The sequence below is a fragment of the Astatotilapia calliptera genome, chromosome 12 (assembly GCF_964374335.1).
Source record: "Astatotilapia calliptera chromosome 12, fAstCal68.1, whole genome shotgun sequence".
Classification (NCBI taxonomy): domain Eukaryota; kingdom Metazoa; phylum Chordata; class Actinopteri; order Cichliformes; family Cichlidae; genus Astatotilapia; species Astatotilapia calliptera.
The window spans coordinates 24558948-24579365 of NC_137433.1; the positions used below are offsets into that span (position 1 = coordinate 24558948).

Consider the following 20418-nt stretch of genomic DNA (forward strand, 5'->3'; position numbering starts at 1 on the left):
CCCAGAAAGGGGCCCCACCCACAGCTTGAGAACCACAGCCTTAAGGCATAAAAGCATGTTTAAAACACATTTGGATTAAGATTCAAATCTGCTTCACAGACCAAGGACTTTTTTTTTTCATTATCACCTACATTCTTTTCTCATCTCCCTTTCTGCATGCACACTGGGTCTCGATTAAAGAGTGTTATTTTCAGTCACATGCACGTAGCTAATATATCACCGTGCAGGTGTAGCAGCTTTGATAGAGAAATGATATAGGTGATAACAGAAGAAAGAAAAGTGACATGAAAAAATACTACAATACGGTGTCTTCTACTCCATTTCAATATCTTTTGTTACCATTGTGGTCACTAGATCCCAAAATGCATTGCTGGTGTGATAAAGGAAATACACACTTTACAAGGAAACAAACCATATGCAAAGAGAGTGGTGTACGATGCAGTAAAGCTTTTAACATATGCCTGGGAGCAGGTTACTATGGAAACATCCTTGTAGAAACCTAGATTAAAGGAGCCATTTACTGTTCCCTCTGCATGTTTGTAAAAAAAAAAAAAGACAAAAAAAATATTACAAAACTTTATCCACAAAGGAAAACACACAGAAAGTCATAAATCAGCTTACTAATGTCAAACATTTCGATGTGCTTTTGTCCTCTAGACATATAACCTTTACAGTGTCATGGTTCCAGTTTAAAATCTGTACCAATCCTCTCCCAGCAGTGTCATCTTCAAACTGATTGGGACCTTATTCAAAATTTATCACTAATGGAATAGTTAATGTCTTTGTTCTTCATTCTTTATCGCTTTGTCCAGGCCTGCTTGTCTCACCTCATCTATACTGCATGATTATAAAAACAACCAAGACTCAATCAGTTGCCTGGTATTTACAGTTGCCTAATGCTGAGGAATCAAGTGATTGAACGATACATATTTAATGAGGCCTTTGACGCAGAGGCAGTTAACATATCATTCCTAACCGCATGTGGTTTTGAATGAGGTGTGCGTATAAAGGCTGTGCTGGAATGGATTGCCCTTCAGAAGTTGAGTTTAATCAAAACGTTGTTTAAACTGTTGCAGATGTGATAATATTTAGGGTTTTACAAATTTTGCTAGCCACATATCTTTTTCTAATTAAATGTATTGACAATTAAATTATTGACAGTTTAACAGATTCCAGTAACCTAAAAAAGAGCATAAGGAAGAGATTTTTTTTTTAAACAATTAAAGAGGCAAGTGGATTTCTAAAGCACAAGAACCAACTAATCTTATTGTAAAAATGTAATACTGTATATGATTTCCTGGATGATGTATCCAAAGTACTGCAAAATAAAGACGGTGAAGTTTGGGCTCTCTGGGATTTAGTCCACAACCTTTGTGGTATTAACATCAGGCTATGCACAGCCAATTACAGATATAGTTTTCTAAATGTGGTACAAAACAGCCCTCAGCCAAAGCAGCCTTCTTGGTTATTAATGGATTTTGCTACCTGTGTCTTACACACATGCACAGGCACACACATCCACACTATACAGTATGAGGCTTATTTTCTGGTCAATGAAATGCGGTTAGCAGTGCTTCACTGCGCTGGCTTACACAATTAGTGGCCCAGTGGATTCAGGGGATAAACTGGGTTGAATTGAGAGGCTAAAGAGAAGTAAAATAAGAAAAAAAAACATATGGTTAATTGTGTGTAACAGACCAAAGCATAGACCGAATCTCTGCTAGCCAGTCAACACCCCACATTGCCTCATTTGTCTGTCTCAGCAGCACTGCAGGTTGACATTTATTTTTATGACTAATTTAGTATTCACTAGTGGGAACTTTATCTGCCACTACAGATACTAACACACACCAGTTCTTCTTCCATTTCCCCTTGTGGGGCAACTGTTTTGTCTGAGTCAGTGCCCTACACTAGGTAGTTTTTGACACTGGAATGAACATTCATGTAAGCCCATTAGTCCCTTCTTTTTCATGCAGGATGCCAGAACAGGGGCTAAATACTTAAAGTCTATATTTCTAGACTTATTTGAAGCTGGTTTCATGAATGTGGGTAATATAATTGGTTAAATTTTGCTGCCTTTGGTTTCCAATACCAGCATTACAAGGCAGTTAGCCATTTAAAGAATGTAAATGAAGGAGATTCCCTGTAAACACATTACTAGCTATTTAGTGAGTAGTAGTGAGGTGGTTATATATTGGGGAACTCAAGCACAGGTGGAAAAGGCATCAGCGGCTTTTCTATAGGTAGGGTGAACACTAAATCCACTTGGATGGAATTATATTTTGAGGCATTTCTTTGAAGAATTCCCTTTGTAGATTACATACTTCAGAGTTCTGTAAAAATAACCCAAAAGATAATGCCTTTTTTGTTTCTTTCCTTCTTCTTCTAATAGGTGCCATCTTTGATGAGTCAGCACGGAAAGATGATGAGGTGTTTCGCCTTGCTGTGGCGGATCTCAATTTAAACAACGAGATTTTGGAGACAGAGAAGATCACCATCTCTGTGGAGTTCGTTGATGGGAACAACCCTTTCCAGGCTGTGCAAGAAGGTAGGGAGATAATACTGTGTTGTAACATTTATGCATTGCACCAACAGGACTAATAGAATGTATCTGTTTCAAATTGAAATATGTTTTTCTTAAATATGTTGATGCATGCTCAGTCATCCAGGTAAGGAAATCCCCAAAAAGTTGATTCTGTTCATCTGGACGTAGAGTTTTCTCCCACTGTAAACGCTACGTCCAGATGAACAGAATCAACATTTTGGGTTTTCTTAAATAGCTTTTCTTATATTGGCCTTATATAGGGATGGGTGTAATTCTGTGTTTGCTTCACATATTCTAAGTTACACGTTTGCTTTAAATAGATTTAAACAAAAAAAGGAATCATTTGTGTTTATTTTGATACCCCAGCTCCTTTTTTGATTTTCAAATAATCCTGAATTGTTTATGTAACACAGTTAAATACATGTATTAATTTCCATTTGATCCAATGCAGATTTAATTAAAAATGTGTAAAATTTGCAGTATTTCTACAGACAATCTTAGTCTTGTTATCATTTTAGAACTGAAACACATAAGCATGCGGTGCTTTCACAGTCATTTCAGCATTTTCCTGACCTATTCTATCTTAAGAACATGAACTGATTCATGTGGGAAAAAATAAAGATTTGAAAAGTTGGCCAACTTTTAAAAATATTTTATTTTTATTTTGCATTGCTGGCAGGCCTTTATGAGTTGACCTGCATCACAATCAGTTGAGGATATGAGGTTTTTTCCCTCTCTCTTTTTTGTTTGGGTTTCCAGCCAGTTTATTTAATTAAAATCTAGTTTGTAGAAGAAATTGACTCTGGAATGTTCATATTTTTAATCAGTGGACATTCTGAATTATACAACTTTTTTTCATCCATGTGGGCATTTATATTTTAATATTATAGCTGCTGGTTCACAAGCCAAACCAACAGGCTTGATTTTAAATTGGAATTCAATATGAAAGAATCACGTATAACTAAGCTTAGTTTGACTTGTTGACTTATCACTGGTAGTAATAAGAAACAGGATTCAGTGAGGGCTACTGGACGTTTGTGCTTTTTATATGAACAGAAACATTTACAAAATTATTAAATCTGAGCATGTTTTCAGTGCATATACATTTTTCAAAAGTTGTTACTTTGTTTTCCTTCCAAAGAGTCAGATTTTCTTTTAATTTTTCAGAGTGGCCTTTCCAAGGACATCCTCAGAGGAATGCCTTCATTTTGTTTGTTAGTTTGTTTGTTAAGCCACCAAACACTGATCTATGAATCATTCAAGCATAAACATCTCTCCCAAGGGATGAACCAGTTTTGTATCTACACTTAACAGACAACTTAGCAAAGAACCAGTCTTAAATTGTAACTTTGGACACTATGTTACTAGCAGCCTGTCACAGAAACCCATCATTTGTGTAGTTGTTTTTGCTTTTTTTCTCCTTTCTTTTGTGCAATCTGTGAAGAATACAAAAAAGAGATAGCAAGATAGTTTGACAGGCATAAAATGGTATTTTTGCACTAACAAGGTGATTTCGAAAGAGCTATTACTGTAGCCCAAAACTTGCCACATTTCGGTGTGCTGGATACCCTTAAAAAATTAAGGAAACTGGACAAATGGAGAGAAGCTGGAGACCTGCAAAATTATTTACCAGGCGAAAGATGGGATTTGATAGACATATCTTTAAGAAATTATAATAACTTTAAAGAAATAACAAAACCTGACATACTGTAGGACCTGTATCCTGAAGCCTCATCAGAAATAGTCTCAATCAAGGGGAAACTGTCAAGAAGCCCTTTTTAAGGAAGGGAAGCGGGGAGAAAAGGCTGAGGTATTCCAAATTAACCTCAGCAACTTAACATTATTCAAGCAGTGTGGGATTCTTTTGTTGGTTTACCTGCTGATCACATGCTTAAACGCCTAGCAGCAACCCTTGTTCTCACCAGTGGGCTCTGTAGCACAACATAAATTAAAATAACCCAGAACATCATTAAAAATAAGCAGAGAGAGAAAGAATGTGTGGGTGTATTAATTGACAGTGCCACAGGCCATACATGAACAAACATACACAGTGAGCACACCATAACATCATGCAAGATGTGAACAAATAAACATATACATTAACTTTAAGCTGGGGCTGCTGGAGATACGAAACAAAAGAACCCAAGAATAGCTTTCTTTATAAACATTTACCTTAAACTTTCATTATTTTTATTTAAAAATTAATCTTAAAGTCATCATCATTCTTTTTTAAACAGATGGCATTGTTGTTTAATGAAGAGTGCTGTGAAAAATTACAGGATGTAATTTAATGATGTGGACATTCAGTTCAGCTAAGCAACTTTGAATGACATGTTCACTTTATTGGTGTAAGCATTTGAATTCAGAAATATTGCAAAATACAAAATATAGAAATGAGGCAGAAGTATTGGCACTGCCTACATGACTAATGAGTCATCTGACAACAGGCTGTGTCACACACATTCTTTTCTACTACACTGTGTGAATTGCTAATCAGGACATTTGTCTAAATTGTCTAATAGTCATCCAAAAGCCTGTGCAATGTAAATAAATTCTCATCTATTGTCTTCCTCTCAGGATGTAAGGATTATGTGATTTTAGAAATGTCATGGTTGATTCACTCTTACAAACGTCTACTGTGTAGTACAAAATTCTTTCTATAGAACATGGAATTAACAAAATCCAACAATCAGGCTATCACGAGCAGATACAACTGCTGCACATATGGGCCAGTATCCATGATTTGGGAACCATTATACTGAGTTCAAGTTTTTCACAGAGAAGCTCGTATTTTGGCTCAATGAAATGGAAGTGAAATGGAAAGACAAACTGATCGTCACACAAGCATCCATGTGCCTGTGATCGTTTTTGACTGGCGGGCTGCCTTAGAATAAACAGAGATTTGATCAAGGCACAATAATGAGCAGGCACGAAAAGAAACAAACATTTTGTTGTAAACCATGTTGCACCCGTGTTTATGCCCTTTTAGTTTATTTGCTTCGTCTGATACTTGTGCATGCATTGTATTCGTATTTATATTTGAAATATACCTTAGAGTACACACAGCTGACTGTGATTAATTTGTAGTTTTGTTAAATTTACATACATTGTAATTGGGATGAGGTTCAGCCCTTCTCCATGACCCTTTATTCTACCAGCAGAAGAAGGGCAGTCAAGAAATTGCAGTAATTACATATTTAAAAGTGAATTCAGAGTGATCAAATGCATAAAGCTTTTTAATATTGCACGACAAAATTACTACTGATGATTTGCATTAATTCGTATTCCTTCTTTCAGTATTGGATCCCTTTTTTATTGATTAAAGAAAACAAGTGAAGAGGAGGGTAGAATGGGGTCAAAGTTAGAAACGTGAATAAAACAGAATCACTGTTCTCACTGCTTTGCAGGTTTTTTTTTAATTGACTTTAGAGATTTAAAAAAAGAAAGGGGAAAAAGCCCTGAATGGATTTCTAAGTTCTGACAGTTTACATGTTAGGACTTTGAATCCCTTCCATGATTTAATTAACTGATAATCAAATACAAAGAGCCCTATTATCAACATCCATTCACACACTTAAGTAAGAGCACACACACATAAAACATTATATTAGCTTTGGTGAAACAGAAAAGGGAAAAACAGAGAATACATCTGTGGGCTTGTTTGCATTTCACTCAAAACAGGCAGCAGGATTAATGCCCATAGCAAACAATGGTGGCCAAACTGTAAGTGTATCTCCATTTTAGAGATTCCCTCAGGGGAGTTTGTGTGGATGCATTGTATGTGCATGAGTGCATGTGCACTCGTGTACCTCTAAGAGCCTTGTTAAAGCTGTTGCTTTGATATAAGGGTCTACAGTGATGTTTGGCACTCAGGCTGTAATTCTTTGAAGTTCCAACCTTAGTCATTCCATTAGCTGGGCTCTACGTGCGTGTTTCTGCAATTGTTTCTTCCTTATTTATTTCAGTGAAACTGAGCAGCTTGAATCTCAAGTGTCTTATTTAGAATATTAGAACCATGTGAAATAAAGACTGAAGAGAGATGTGACAGCGCTCCAGGAGACTGCATTTGAATGCTTGCTCTTTGACCGGGCACACTAAGCCACCAGCATGCTTCTGAATCCTCCAATACATGTCTTTATTTGTCCTTTAGTGTTGCTGATAGTGCACATTTTGCATTGAAGACTAAATTAAATTGATCTTTTAAAATTTGGAATCTAATGATTACTGATTAATAACTATTTTGCTTCTCTCTCTCTGTCGCTCTCTCTTTTTCCCTACTTTCATTTGTACTGGCTCCTACAGGCCTCAGAGCCCAGAGCCCAGCCCTCAGTGTGTTGGTCAGTCTGTCCAAACTTGTGGGCACTGCAAAAAATGAAAAAATCTTCGCAGTCTTTCTGTTTCTCTGGTACTGAGCATACTGCCTGTCATTTCTCTGCCAGTCAGCCTATTCTTCTTCTGTTTGCCTGGCTGTTAGTGTAGCTGTGGCTGCTGAACTTGTCTATCAGCCTATTTGTCTGGTTAAGTAGTGACATGGTCGACCTTGCCATTGCCTGTTTCTCACATACTATAATTTAAATGGATTGGTGGCAATTTAAGTAGATTAAAAGTAGTGAATTACACTGCTTCAAACAGAAGTACTATTTAACTATGAGTTTTCTCTGTTATAAACCTTATAAGCTACAATTAGCAGATTTTCAGAAATTACTTATATGCATTTCACTTATCTTTTTGCTAACTTACAGTCCACTAATGAAAAATATTGGAATTTGTTGCCATATAAATTCAACATTTAGTGGCACTAAATTGGCTTTTCGTGAGGGATTTCTAAAGATAATTGACAATAAATGTCAAAACCTACTGCAGTCAGAAGTATGAACAGCAGCATAAACAACATGTCGTCTTTAAGGGCTAGATTTACATACATGAGCGTGGCAATTTGTACCTCGCCTTTCAGTCACTTTATGGCGCCAGTCTAAGTGTAATTAGCACCAGATTTGCAAAGGTAGTAGCTCATTATGCAGTCAGCACTTGGGACTCTCTCTAAGACACATTATGTGTCTGAAGCAGAGGGTGGTGGATGCAGTTCAGTAGAGGGATTAGTTGGAGATCACCAAGCTAAAAAAAAAAAAAGTCATGATGTAATAATGCTGTAGGGCAGAAGGCTCAGCTGAATCTCAGATGTTTCACATCTTAGTGGAAGTGATAGGTTAAAGAAGCCAGGTTTATGATCAAAAGAAGCAATTTGCCAGATTTTAGTGATATGATATGATTATTATATGATATGTAAGATTTATAAACAAAACAAGTTGAGGTCCATGCTCTGCATCTCTTCTGTCTTTTGTATTATTAATTGATACAATTGTATTATGTATCAGTCATATATATACGATTTGGTTGATTTATTATCTTCATTTTTTATGCATAAAGACATATCACAAAATGCACCTCTTAGTCATTAGAGATTTCAGGTAGTTTAATTGAGTAATTTATTTTTCAAAGGTGTGACAAATTCTGTGACCCACAGTAAATCTAAGAAAGTAAATCAGTGTCATATTTAAAAACAGAATTTCCATGTTCTTGTACATAAATAGAGTCTACTATTAAAAAGGACTAAAGATATGTGTCTGTGAAGGTTCTCAGTCATCCAGGTCATCGTAGTCTAAGGAGCTTGGAAAGAAAACCGTCTGGACTTCTGTAAGTTGCTTGAAGACTTTTCAGAGTCTTTTCTAAGCACAACATCCCAGTATACTTCAGACCCAGCCACACACTCAGACAAAAACTGGTTCATCCCAAAGACAGAACTACTAAACACAAACTTAACAACATAGTTTGTGCTGTACAGTGTAGCGAGAAATGCTTAGACCTCTACATTGGAGAGATCAAACAGCCACTTCATAAACGCATGGCACAACATAGACGAGCCACCTCGACATGGACTCAATGGTCCATCTGCATCTAAAGGACAAAGGTCACTCTTTCGAGGATGCCGTTGTTCACATTTTGGACAGAGAAGACAGATGGTTTGAAAGAGGAGTGAAAGAAGCCATCTATGTCCACTGTGAACGACCATCTTTGAACAGACCCGGTTTACGACACCAACTATCTGCAATCTATAATCCAGTTTTGAGATCCCTTCCCATCCTGGGGCTTTTGACCTCAGGAAATCACATGGTAGGGTGTGGCTAGGTTTCACAGCGGGTTCTCCTGAAACCTTGGCTGATTATGACCTACACCCGTTTTCACACCTTGACTCGTGTGATTAGGTAGAGGATCATTAGGGGGTCTATTGTCCCTCTTGGGGGAATACTCCCATAGGGCTTAAATCTGTGACTCTCCACCATTTGACCTTAGAACTGAAGAAGCTTTTCGGATGAGAAGTGAAACGTCTTCAAGAAACCAGACGCTTTTCTTTCCAAGCTCCTTAGATGACTAAAAATATGGTTTACGTTAGTTTGTTTCCATAGAGAGTGAATTCATTTTTTTTTACTGCTACTAACTCCAAGATACATGTTGATAATACATGTCAAAGTCACAGCAAATATATGAGATAATATAAACCACAGTAGAGTATGCCTGCTAATTTTAATTGAGAGACCACCACATCTATGTCTAAATCTGCATCTGTGCCACAGTACATCTGAACTGCTGAAAGTAATCTCTAAGCCATAAAGGATAAGAACTTTTACAGCAAAGTGAGTTATAGAAAGATGGCACATGTCAGTATCTGCATCTCTAAAACTGTAGACCATTCTACAAAAGAGCTGCCAAAAAAGATTTGAGTCTCACAGAAAATTATGTCTTTGAATGATTTATTCAGATGATTTACTGCTCCCTTTGCCCGATGGCCGTGTGTGTGTGATTGTACAGAATTGTGTCAGAAGTGTGCAAAGTGGCTTGGATTTAATCACACACTTTCCCTCCCTTTTGCCATCCTGCGTGGCACTTAATTGTGGGTCTGCTCCTGTCACTTATATTCACATTTCACTCCCTACCCGATATCTCTAATTTCTATAGTCCATCCACAATAGACACTAGTTGTGGAACAGGTGGAGCTTTCTGTGGGGTGGGTTATTTGTATGTGTGTGTGTGTGTGTGTGTGTGTGTGTGTGTGTGTGTGTGTGTGTGTGTGTGTGTGTGTGTGTGTGCATGTCAGCCTACCCGTTCATGTCTCTATCGATTAAAGCAATGAGAATCACCTAATTGGATAACAGTCTATGGAAAAGTGGGGGGTGAGGAAATGGAAAGCAGAAGGAGACCACAGGATGGAGGGAACTCAATAGTTGTCTCAGCTTATTTTTCATCTCAGCTTAGTCTTGACACACATTGCACACAGCTGCATTTGCATGCACACTGCCACACACTGTGATTTAAGGGAAAGAAACAAATATCAAACCAACAAACAAAAAGAAACATAAAAATATTGTACCTTTTCTAGAAGGTGTGCAGAGTTATGACAGAGCTTGCCAGCATCACTGGCTAATATCTAAATAGTTTAGATAATTGAATCGCTAATATTTAACGTTAAATACTGTAATAGCTAATTATTTTATTTTATGTATAGAATGACTAATCTCATCACATGACTGCAAATGATCCCTCAATTATACACACAGCACAGTAGACTGAGTACAGCATGTTAGTTGCTCTAAATATATGAGAAAATCTCCTCACTTCCCAATATCTCGAATGTTTTCCTAGAAGTCAAAATTCCCAAGCAATTCCCATGTTTTGTTTCCTGACACTTTGAATTTATTCATAAAGCAAAAGTCCTGAACATTCATTCCATTGTTGTTGTTTTTTTGCCTTTCTTTGTTTGATATTTTTTAGTTGATTGCGCATTGATTTTCTTTCAGTTTCGGACTGTTGAACAAACAAAAAGCTATTTGGCAATGTCACAACAGAGCTTTTAATTAATTATCTGACAATTTACACAACAGCAGATCGTGTCATACTTTTTACAATCTTTTTACATTAGTTTTCTTTTTAAAAATTGCATTTATTGTACCGTCAATCGGTTCTCAGACAGATCAGCACCGTGGACAGTGCCAAACCTCACACATTACCTTTTAGGCTTGCCTTGGACTTGTGAAAAAAATGGGCTACAAGCAATGAAAGGTTGCAGACACTAATGCAGTTGCTTCAAAGTATATTTGCTTCAACACTTGCACATATAGAATTAGCTTTAAAATGACAGTTTCTACATATTTCTCCATCAGTCTACATTGAATAATAAAATATTTGGCGCTATGTATTATTTTGCAAAGTTATTTTGTTTTGTGTGCCCTAATTATGCTTTCACGTGTATCTAGAATATGAGTAAAGTAGACTGGATCCTTGGCAAAATGAACAAGCCTTGGACACCACACTACATGTCCATGAGAAAAAATAAATAAATAAATAAATAAATAAATAAATAAATGTAGCAAAAGTCTAGAGTAAATCGAGGAAACTGTGTAAAACTATTTTTTTAAGCTTTGATTCTTCATGAGAACACAGTGGCTTCCAAAACTAAGAAGAAGAAAGAATTGAATAGAATAAAATGGAAAAGAATTGAATAGAATAATCCTTTAATTGTCCCACAAGGGGAAATTTGGGTGTAACAGCAGCAAGAAAGACATATATACAAACAAACAGTACACAAGACACAGAACAGAAACAGACACAATTTTTGCATATTTACACAAAGGACAATGGTTACCAAAAACAGAGTACTGTACCATTATTAAATTAAATACAGATAAATTTTATGTAATTTAATAACGGTACAGTACTCTGTTTTTGGGCAAAAATCTGTTTTTGGTCAGAAATGGGCAAAGCAGAGTAAGAATGAAGGGTTTTGATAGAGGTGACCAAGTATGCAGAGATAGAACCTGTGCGAAGAACAGCCATGTTAGAACACTGTCTTGTTGTAGTGGTGCTTGACACAAAAAGACTTTTCATTATAAAGCATTTAACAACTGACGTAGTCATTTAACAAGCCTTTCTTAAGAACTCAGACACCGTGTGGGAAGGATTCTTTGCTCTGATAAGTAAAATATAACGATGTTTGGCAGAACTCCAGGCATTATGTCTGACATGCACCAGAGACTGCTCATTACCTCACTGATATCATCACTAAAGTCAAACATGATGGTGGTGATAGCATCATTCAGTAAAATTCCTTCCCAGTGGCAAGGATAAGAAGAATGGTCAAAATTTAATTTGCTTGCATGCAAATATTCTTGAAGAAAGCCAGCTCCAGAACACAGACAGTCTAAGATTGGGGCGTCAGTTAACCTTTAAAGTGAAGTTAAGTGATTTTTATAACACATTTAAAACAACGGGAGAACCAAAATATGCTTTCCAAACAGATTCATTTATTTTCCGGGTTGCCAGAAAAAAAAAGAAATTACAAAACATAGAACTCTCATAAGTATAATGAAGCAGCTCAGCAGTGAACAAAAACCATGCAGCTCCAACAGTGAGGTCAGCGTGAGTCAGGATGAGTCTTTGACTGTCAGGGTAATGGACTAATGGGCAAAAAGTCAATTTCATTAATTTAAAAGGAATTAAAGTGAAACATCCCTAAATGACCTTGCATCTTTTTTTTGTTACATCTTAACTTTCACATGATGTGAATCTGTTTTCATTAAAAACACCACCAAGAGTTCTACGTTATATAAATGAATTCTTGCATGAATCTTATTTGCTTCTTGTTGGATTTTTGGTTACATTGCAAAGGTTAAAAATCTGATTAAACTTGGAATATGGTGGTTTCTGGGTAGAGAATAGCAAGATACATGACATGAACATGCAATCACATTTACAAGCTTTTACATAGTTCACAATCCCTAAAAGATCATGGCAGTCTTTTTCCCCCAAAATATTTTCATGTGTTAAAATGACACAAGCTATAGTGGTGGAAATGTTTCAGCAGCAGTGAAGATTAATTAAATGGGATGCTAATGCAAAATAGGATGTGTATAAAAATTAGAAAATACGTCATCTTCTTAAGATCTTAAATAAAGTTTTAATGGATTTGAGTGACTAAAATATATTAAGAAGTTTTTTCATCTTTTCTATATATATGTTCTGACACAGAAGTCGTTGTGATTCACAGGAACGATGTGGTATAGTGCCAATGTCAGCATGAAGCAAATGCCTTTAGGGTGTGAGAAACATTTGACTGCATGAGCGTGTTGAGAATAACTCAATCAGACTTTGCCATGTTGATGAAGCAAAAGCCTGTACCACTATTATGGGACTTACCATGTATGTTTCATCCCAAATATTTTCATATTGTACCTACAATGTTTAATAATCATACATCTTTCCTTTTTTGAAGGATCCATTTTGCCCAGAATGCAACAAAGGAAGACTTAAATTCTGTAATCAGGCTACAGGCTATTTTGAATTTGTTTTCTGAATATTGCAGTCTTCTCTATCTGTAAAATATTAATCTGGCATTTAAATGATTTAGACAACCCCACACCCCTCTGTTGAAGTCTCAATATGTATTCCAAACATAATCAAGTGCAGAAGCATGTATGCCGTAGCACTCGACATTTGGTATAGAATTCAGTGATCTGTAACGTGCAAGAGGAGGGAATGGTATTGGATTTAGAACTTAAGGCTTCTTTATTTAGACTTTTTCGAAGCATGTTTTCACACCTGCACTATTCAGTCCATTTAAACAACTCTGGTTCATATTTACATTTGGTGTGGTTCAAACATGGTAATCGCACTCGGGTGTGGACTAGGGCTGCTGCAAACAATTATTTTGATACTCGACTAATAATAATAATGGATTGCATTTATATAGCGCTTTTCGAGACCCTTAAAGCACTTTACAATTCCACTATTCATACACTGTTACATTCACACACTGGTGGAGGTAAGCTACAGTTGTAGCCACAGCTGCCCTGAGGCAGACTGACAAGCTAGGCTGCCATATCGCACCATTGGCCCCTCTGGCCAGCACGAGTAGGACACAACGACCAAGACAGACAGAGCTGGGGATCAAACCGGTAACCTTCCGTTTACAAGATGAGCTTCCCAACCCCCTGAAGCACAGTCGCCCCAATTATTTTTGTGATTAGTCAGCTAATCAGATCATGCATCCGTTGGACATAAAACGTACAGCTTATTGCACCAGCATGCTCTTACATAACTATCATTAGCTTACAGCTTGAAGTGTTTAAGGTATGTGCTAACTAAAAGTAAAGACAAGATGATAGTTTATTAAACTTTTAATGAAATTTGCAGGTTGTCTCGGTGGAGTTTAATAAACTCAGCCATCTGCTCCTTGCTCACTAAAATATAACAGGACACTGGAGTAAATTCTCTACCATCTCACATTTCTGTTTAATCAGTTTTCTGTTTGAAGTTTATTCAGCTGTGTGAAAACTATAACTTTAATCTGAGTCAAACCGATTTACTCAGGAACAAATAAAACACTGAAAAAGTTATCTAAGTGACTTAAATATCATGTTTAACCTGAGAAAAAAAGGGGTTTGAAAACGGAGTTCGCTGTTCTTGCCGGCTCTAGTGAACCTTGACCTCCCGGTCAGCTATCAAGCTGGTGGGTAACAGACGTCTTCGAAAACGTCGGAACACTTTTGCAAATATGTGACATCTTGATAAATCGGGCACATATTTGAAGTCTACACACCTACATTCTCATCTACAAATATCTTAAAAGTTTACTTTGTGACCCAGAAAGAGTAATATTAAAACTAAGTAGCTGCAGCCATTGTTGGATACTGGAATTGGCTGGGCTGCGCTATGAATTCTGGGATAGGTCGGGCCACAAAGGATACACCCGACCCATCCTTCAAATCTGGGGAAAAGGAGTTGCATTTTGACATTCGTCAGGTTGCTGTGATGTAATCAACCTACAAATGCGGCCTGCGAAGGATGCGGCTCCTGAATTTGGACACAGCTACAATACCGGAGACTGCTTCTTCTTCTTCTTTGGCGTTTAACGGCAGCGGGCATCCTTGTAGATGCTTTGCTGCCATCTTCTGTTTCCGTCTGTTATTACACTCTTAAATCCTACTACTTATTCCTGCGTCTTTCAGGATCTTACAAAGCTTCAAACGAGATGTCGACTATTAAATTAGTCATTGATGATTTTGATAGTCGAGTGGACCAAAACAACTACACCAAGACCCTTTGGAAAAGGTGGTCTCAATCGAGTTCCAGACTAACTCCAGAGCAGTTTGTTTGAGAGTCCAACCTGATTACCGGGGCTATACTGCAAGTTTGAGCTAAATGCCTTCCCCCAGCCTGGTATACTTTGCATTTTGGCATGTGGAACCGTACTATAAATGTGCAGAGTACTCAAAGTGCTTGATGTTGCCCAAATAAATATAAATTTGAGGACAAAATTCAATGACATTCCAGAACTTGTCACTTTTTTTCTTGTATATACTTTTTTTGCTCCCACCACAGACACATCTAGCCAATAAGTAGACTGAACGTTCTCACATGGTTTGTAGTGATGCATTTTGGTTCACTTTCAATTCACTTGAAGTTTTCTCTGTGAATAGAAACCAAACTATAGGAAAAAGCAACCATTTTACAAACTCTTCCACCAATTCAGACCAGAGTAAATAAGGTATAGGTGTGAAAATGCACTAAATCTCAGAAATACGGTTCAACCTTGTGGTTACGGTTGAACTGTTGAGTCATCGTGCTCATTAACAAACATAGTATTAAATGGAAAATGTTTTTCACGTTGAATGTTTCTAGTTAAAAAATTGCATGTGATACAAATCTTGAAGCTAATTTTTCAAACCCTGATTATTTTCCTAATTTCATGTAAACCTGATATGGAAAACAATCAATTCAATACAAGGCGTAAACAGCTCGTGCTTTAAATTAGCACCCGATGGAGGTATTTCCCTTCTCACCCCTGGGAGGGGTTAGCGATCCTCGCTAATCACAATTCATTTTAATTATCTCTTATGTGTGGCTAAAATCTGAGCCATGGGCCTTTGCAGAGCATTTACATGGCACAGTAGTTTAATTTATTTGTCCTATGTCTCATGTTTTATGCAGGTTAAAATAATAATCCACAATAATAAAATAACTTATCATCTTAATTGACCAGATATTTATAGTTTCCTGCCTTCCTATAATAGATTAAATTGATCTGCCATGAGAAGGCGATAAAAAATCCTGCCGTGATTCACTTTTATGACGAAGTATTTACATCCTTCCTCATATAAGTGATAAACAAGTCCTTGCTCAAAAAAAGCAATCTTTTTCAGCATTAGCATTATTTCATTTAAGGCTACATTTGATTAATACAACAACAATTCAATTTTCCTTCAATGACATTATCTAGGAGGTGCATTTAAGGCTGCTAATACAAAATAATATAAAATGTACTTGATTCATTTGAGGAGTTAATTATGTATTTTTTGTGTATTGTTTAAATTGCAAACTTTGTCCTTAAAATAAATTTTCAAGTGTCAAATAAAGGAAGTGTTAATGCTCATATTTAGGCGCCTTTTTTGTTGAGTTGTGTAGACTGTGAGATCGTGTTTATTCTCACTTTAAGTGACACTTTATTCAAACTAATGAGTGCGCTCATCTCCTATATGATATGGCAAAACAATCTGGTTGGAAAAGCAAACGCTGGCTCTCAGAAAAGACTTCAAACGCAAAATGAAATATCTCCTACTTTTAGTTATACCTTCTTATTTAGGCTTTATAAGAATGCAGTGTTCTGAATATTGCATAGTTTGAACAAAGACTGTTATTGAAAGCTGGTGAGTTGCTTTTGTGCATTACGGAGCCCTTCACTCAAACGCTAAAAAAAAAAAACAAGGAAAAAAAGTTGTTTTGTCTTCAAAGGTAGTTTAAAACTTCATCTATGGCAGAAATGCAAAAGTGTTCTAGGTTATATTTTCTGTTCTGACATCTTTTAGTAATGTTCTCATTTGTTGTTCTAGATCACATAGACTGTCATATCTACACTTTGCTGCATTTGTGTACTGGCTTAGTATTGTGCTTGCATCAGTTTGACATGCAAGGCAGACTTACACTAAGATTATAGAAAAGAAACCGGAGGTGGCAAAATTACAGACTTTCTTTACATCAGTAGAAGTACAGAAGTACAGACATGTAAAAAAAATACTCCACTAAAAGTTGAAGTAGGGAAGCAACTTTTTTACTCAAGTAAAAGTGCCTGCTCTGAAATGTTTTCAAAGTAAGAAAGTACAAAGTAGTTACTCGAAGGACAATTCTACTAACCATTTTTGTACAAAGGCACAATCAGCGAAAGATAATTTTAAAAATGAACTATTTTCTGTTGCCTGCGTAGTAGAGGGTGACTTTGCCTCCACACCAAACAGTAAAATGATTACAGTCAAGGGTTAAAGTGGGATTCAGCAGGTGGGGTAAATCCCAAGCTCTGTGTAGTGGCTCAGCACAGGACAAAGAATTATAACTCACAATTATTTCTAACAAGAGTGCCAGCAGATTGTCTTGGTGTACATGATGTGATTAGCTGACCTGCTCTTCTTTGTGGATTTACACAACTGAATTCGATGAGATGTACGCAGTTTGACATGTTGCCTGATGTCCATCTCATACACTGACACTACACTAGCTTTATACAAGACAGTATATATTTGGTATAAAATTGGAATTCAGTGAATTAATATAAACATCATGATATTAAATGCAAATTCATCTGTGCTACACTTGATCTGACCATGAGCACCACAGCCAGTCCAACACAGAACATACATACATAAATTATCAGTATGCATAATTTACTAATTGAATATGTAATTAAAATGATAACATTACATGTAAGCCTTAAATTAACAGTTTATCAGTGTAACTGTCCAGTCCTTAACTATAAATCTAACCTCTTCTTCCTCTCCTGTTCTGTCATTGTTCTCCATCTCTGAGTGACATTAGCTCAATCTCTTCATGCTTCCTCCTTTTTTATAGTGCTAGCTAGATCCTGAAGTACCGCAAATGCAACTTACGGACACCTGCACCTCTTCCGGCCCACTTTCACTTCCGAGCATAAACGCTATAAATGATACTTGTAAACCTAGTAACGAGTCTGTTTTGAAAATGTTAGGAGGATAAAGTAGAGATATTTGATTAAAAATGTAGGGAATAAAAGTAAAAAGTTGTCGGAAAAATAAATACTCAAGTAAAGTACAGATACCTGAAAATTATTCCTAAATATAGTAACAAAGTATTTGCACTACGTTAATTTGCAACTCTGATAGAAACTGACACCCGCATCATTTATTCTTATGCCCCACTGTCCTCCTTTCCTTCCTTCTTCCACAGATGGATGGATGTTTTTATCCATCCTCCGCATTCTGTCTTCATTCTCCAATGAAAATGCACAGAGCAGTCAGCTGCCATAGAGACCAACGAAATCTCTTTTTCTGAGGCCCTTCCATCACTCAGAGCTCAGATGACCTCCTCCTGTTTGCCATCCTGTCTTGATTTGTCCATTTATCCAACTGCCAAACAAAAAACTGTATACACAGTGAAACATACACCTACACAGATCCACTTATACAGAGGACATGGTGGCTTTCGTGATGCACTGACATTTCCCAGCTCATTCTTCTTCGCTAGATGTATCCGTTTGTCTGTCTGCTGTAGTAATGGCTGAATTTCAAAGATGTTAACATCTCTCTTCTTTAATCTTTATCCGTTCCCATCATTTTTTTCCCCTCATCTCTCTTTTCCACTTTATCTTTTTCTCTTTCAATCTTAGCTTTATTAAGTAATGAATGGCAATAATTCAATTAACCTCCTATTTAATCATGGGTGGGGGTGGAGGGTATCCATGGCAACGCTGACATTTTACAAGAGGCAGTTTGATGTTATTTTGTGCGTGTGTGTGCGGAGTCCAGCAGCTGACAGCTGGGCACAAACTAGTTCCAACCAGACTTTTGGAGCTTTGAGTAATTTATATGTTGTGTGTGTGTGTGTGTGTGTGTGTGTGTGTGTGTGTGTGTGTGTGTGTGTGTGTGTGTGTGTGTGTGTGTGTGTGTGCTCAATTGGTGGTAGGTCTGTTGATTGGTTGGTAGATAGAAAGTGTCATTTGAATAGAAGTCAGAAAGAGAGGACTAGGTTTCCTTCCTGCCCCTGCTGAGCATTGACCAATGAAAACTCTCTTTTCCTCTACTTGGCTGCTTGACAGCCAACTTCCCCATTTACAAAGTTACAAAGTTGTCTTTGTCTTCACGGTAGATGGGGAAAAGATGACTGTGAAATTATTTTGCTGTAACTTCTCTTTTCAAGTTAGCACTCAATAGCAACGCTCCCCTGGAGGGACATCATAATTTCCCTCCTCTGCACACAGTGCAGCACAGTCTAGCAACTGGCAAAAAATGATATTGATCCTTGGTCATAATACACTGTGACATATCTATGAATAACCCCAATCCAACACCCATTTTATATGAACAATAAAGCATGTTGTATTGGTGTAGATGTCACTGTTTACCGTGGTTACTTTGCTAAACTTTCAAACACATATCACTACAATTACATTAAGAGGTATTAGAACTAAGTAATTTGTAACTCTGACAGCATTATTTATATCTTTTTACCAGTAATACCAGGGATGTAAGTCATTCTCCTATTTTTGGTGTGAAATAAGAGAGTCTAGGACTTGTTATTAAATCCAGAGTATGCCTGGGAGAAAAATGAATAAACAATATTTTTTGTTTAATATCCTAGGTAGCTTTGAAACACAAAAAATGTTGGCATAAAGTTAAGGTTTCTCTGTCAAAGAGCCGTATCCTGCATCAAGAAAAAAGGAGACCCAACTAAATGGGAAAGGAGGTCATATTTGCCTTTTTAAGCTCGCCAAACATACTGTGAGAGTACCGATGATAATATTGCCCAGAGTACTTTGTGCATTATTTCTTACTTTCTTCATATTACTGCATTTAACTAATATGTCTACATACTTTCCTTACAGAGTTGGAGAGTATTCTGATTTTATCGTAGTACATCAGTTTTAAGATGTTTAGTAGAATTGGCCAACACTACCAGTTCATTTGTTTCCTTTTTGATATCTATTAATTTGCATGCTAAGTTTATGGATATCAAATACACTTTGTTTTAAGAATATTGTAGTATATTTGAATCATTAGCCCTGGTCACTCCTTTAACCATTTGTATCCCAGCAGAATTCTATTATCATGTTCCAGAATCCTGAGAGTCTGGTAAGGTAATTCATTAGTAATGAATTTAGTTTAAAAACTATTGAAATGTGTAATTTTTGAGTTTTGAATTTGAAGACTGAAATGACCCACTCAAACTAGGCATTACCATTTAAGATTTTACATAATTTTACACCTCTTTCTCCTCTCCATCTTCATTTGCCTATTCCACTATTGCTCTTTTCTACCTCATCTCCACCTCCCACTCTTCCTCCTGAAGCCTCATGTTTTGAACTAAAATCAGGGCTTTACCACAACAAACATGTATAAAACACTGTTTTCCCCTGATATCATTACAATTACTCTGTGTCAGCAGATATGGGATCCTCCACTGTCTTGAAAGGCGCTTTTAAATAAAATGTATTATTATTAATTCATTCATTTATTAAAATGCTGGATGTCTCTGGCTATTATGGGGATGGATATGCAGAGCAGGCGGCTGCAGCCATTATGGGGTGCAGAGGGTTAATGATTTTCATTGGACTGAACATAGCTTTAACATTTCATTGTCATTTTATGCAGCAAGCCACATTATATCTGACTGCTCATCTCAGCTCTTGGGAGTGCATTACTTTCTAGACATTAATGTCTAGACTTTCTAGACAGTTACACATTTTTCAGACTCTGTGCTTCAGAAAAATTCACTTTGAAATAAGACATGGACTTGTGACC

General features: G+C 36.8%; 1 protein-coding gene across 2 annotated transcripts in view; it reads left to right on the plus strand.

The window, feature by feature from the left end:
• grid2 (glutamate receptor, ionotropic, delta 2) overlaps positions 1-20418 on the plus strand; it is a 548182-nt gene that overhangs the window by 100464 nt on the left and 427300 nt on the right. For both annotated transcript variants that reach the window (XR_013912448.1, XM_026188535.2), the window contains exon 2: positions 2393-2548. Coding sequence is in view for 1 of the 2 variants with exons in the window: in XM_026188535.2 (XP_026044320.2) it covers positions 2393-2548 (156 nt within the window). In the remaining variant the exon portion in view is untranslated. The remainder of the gene's footprint in view (positions 1-2392; positions 2549-20418) is intronic.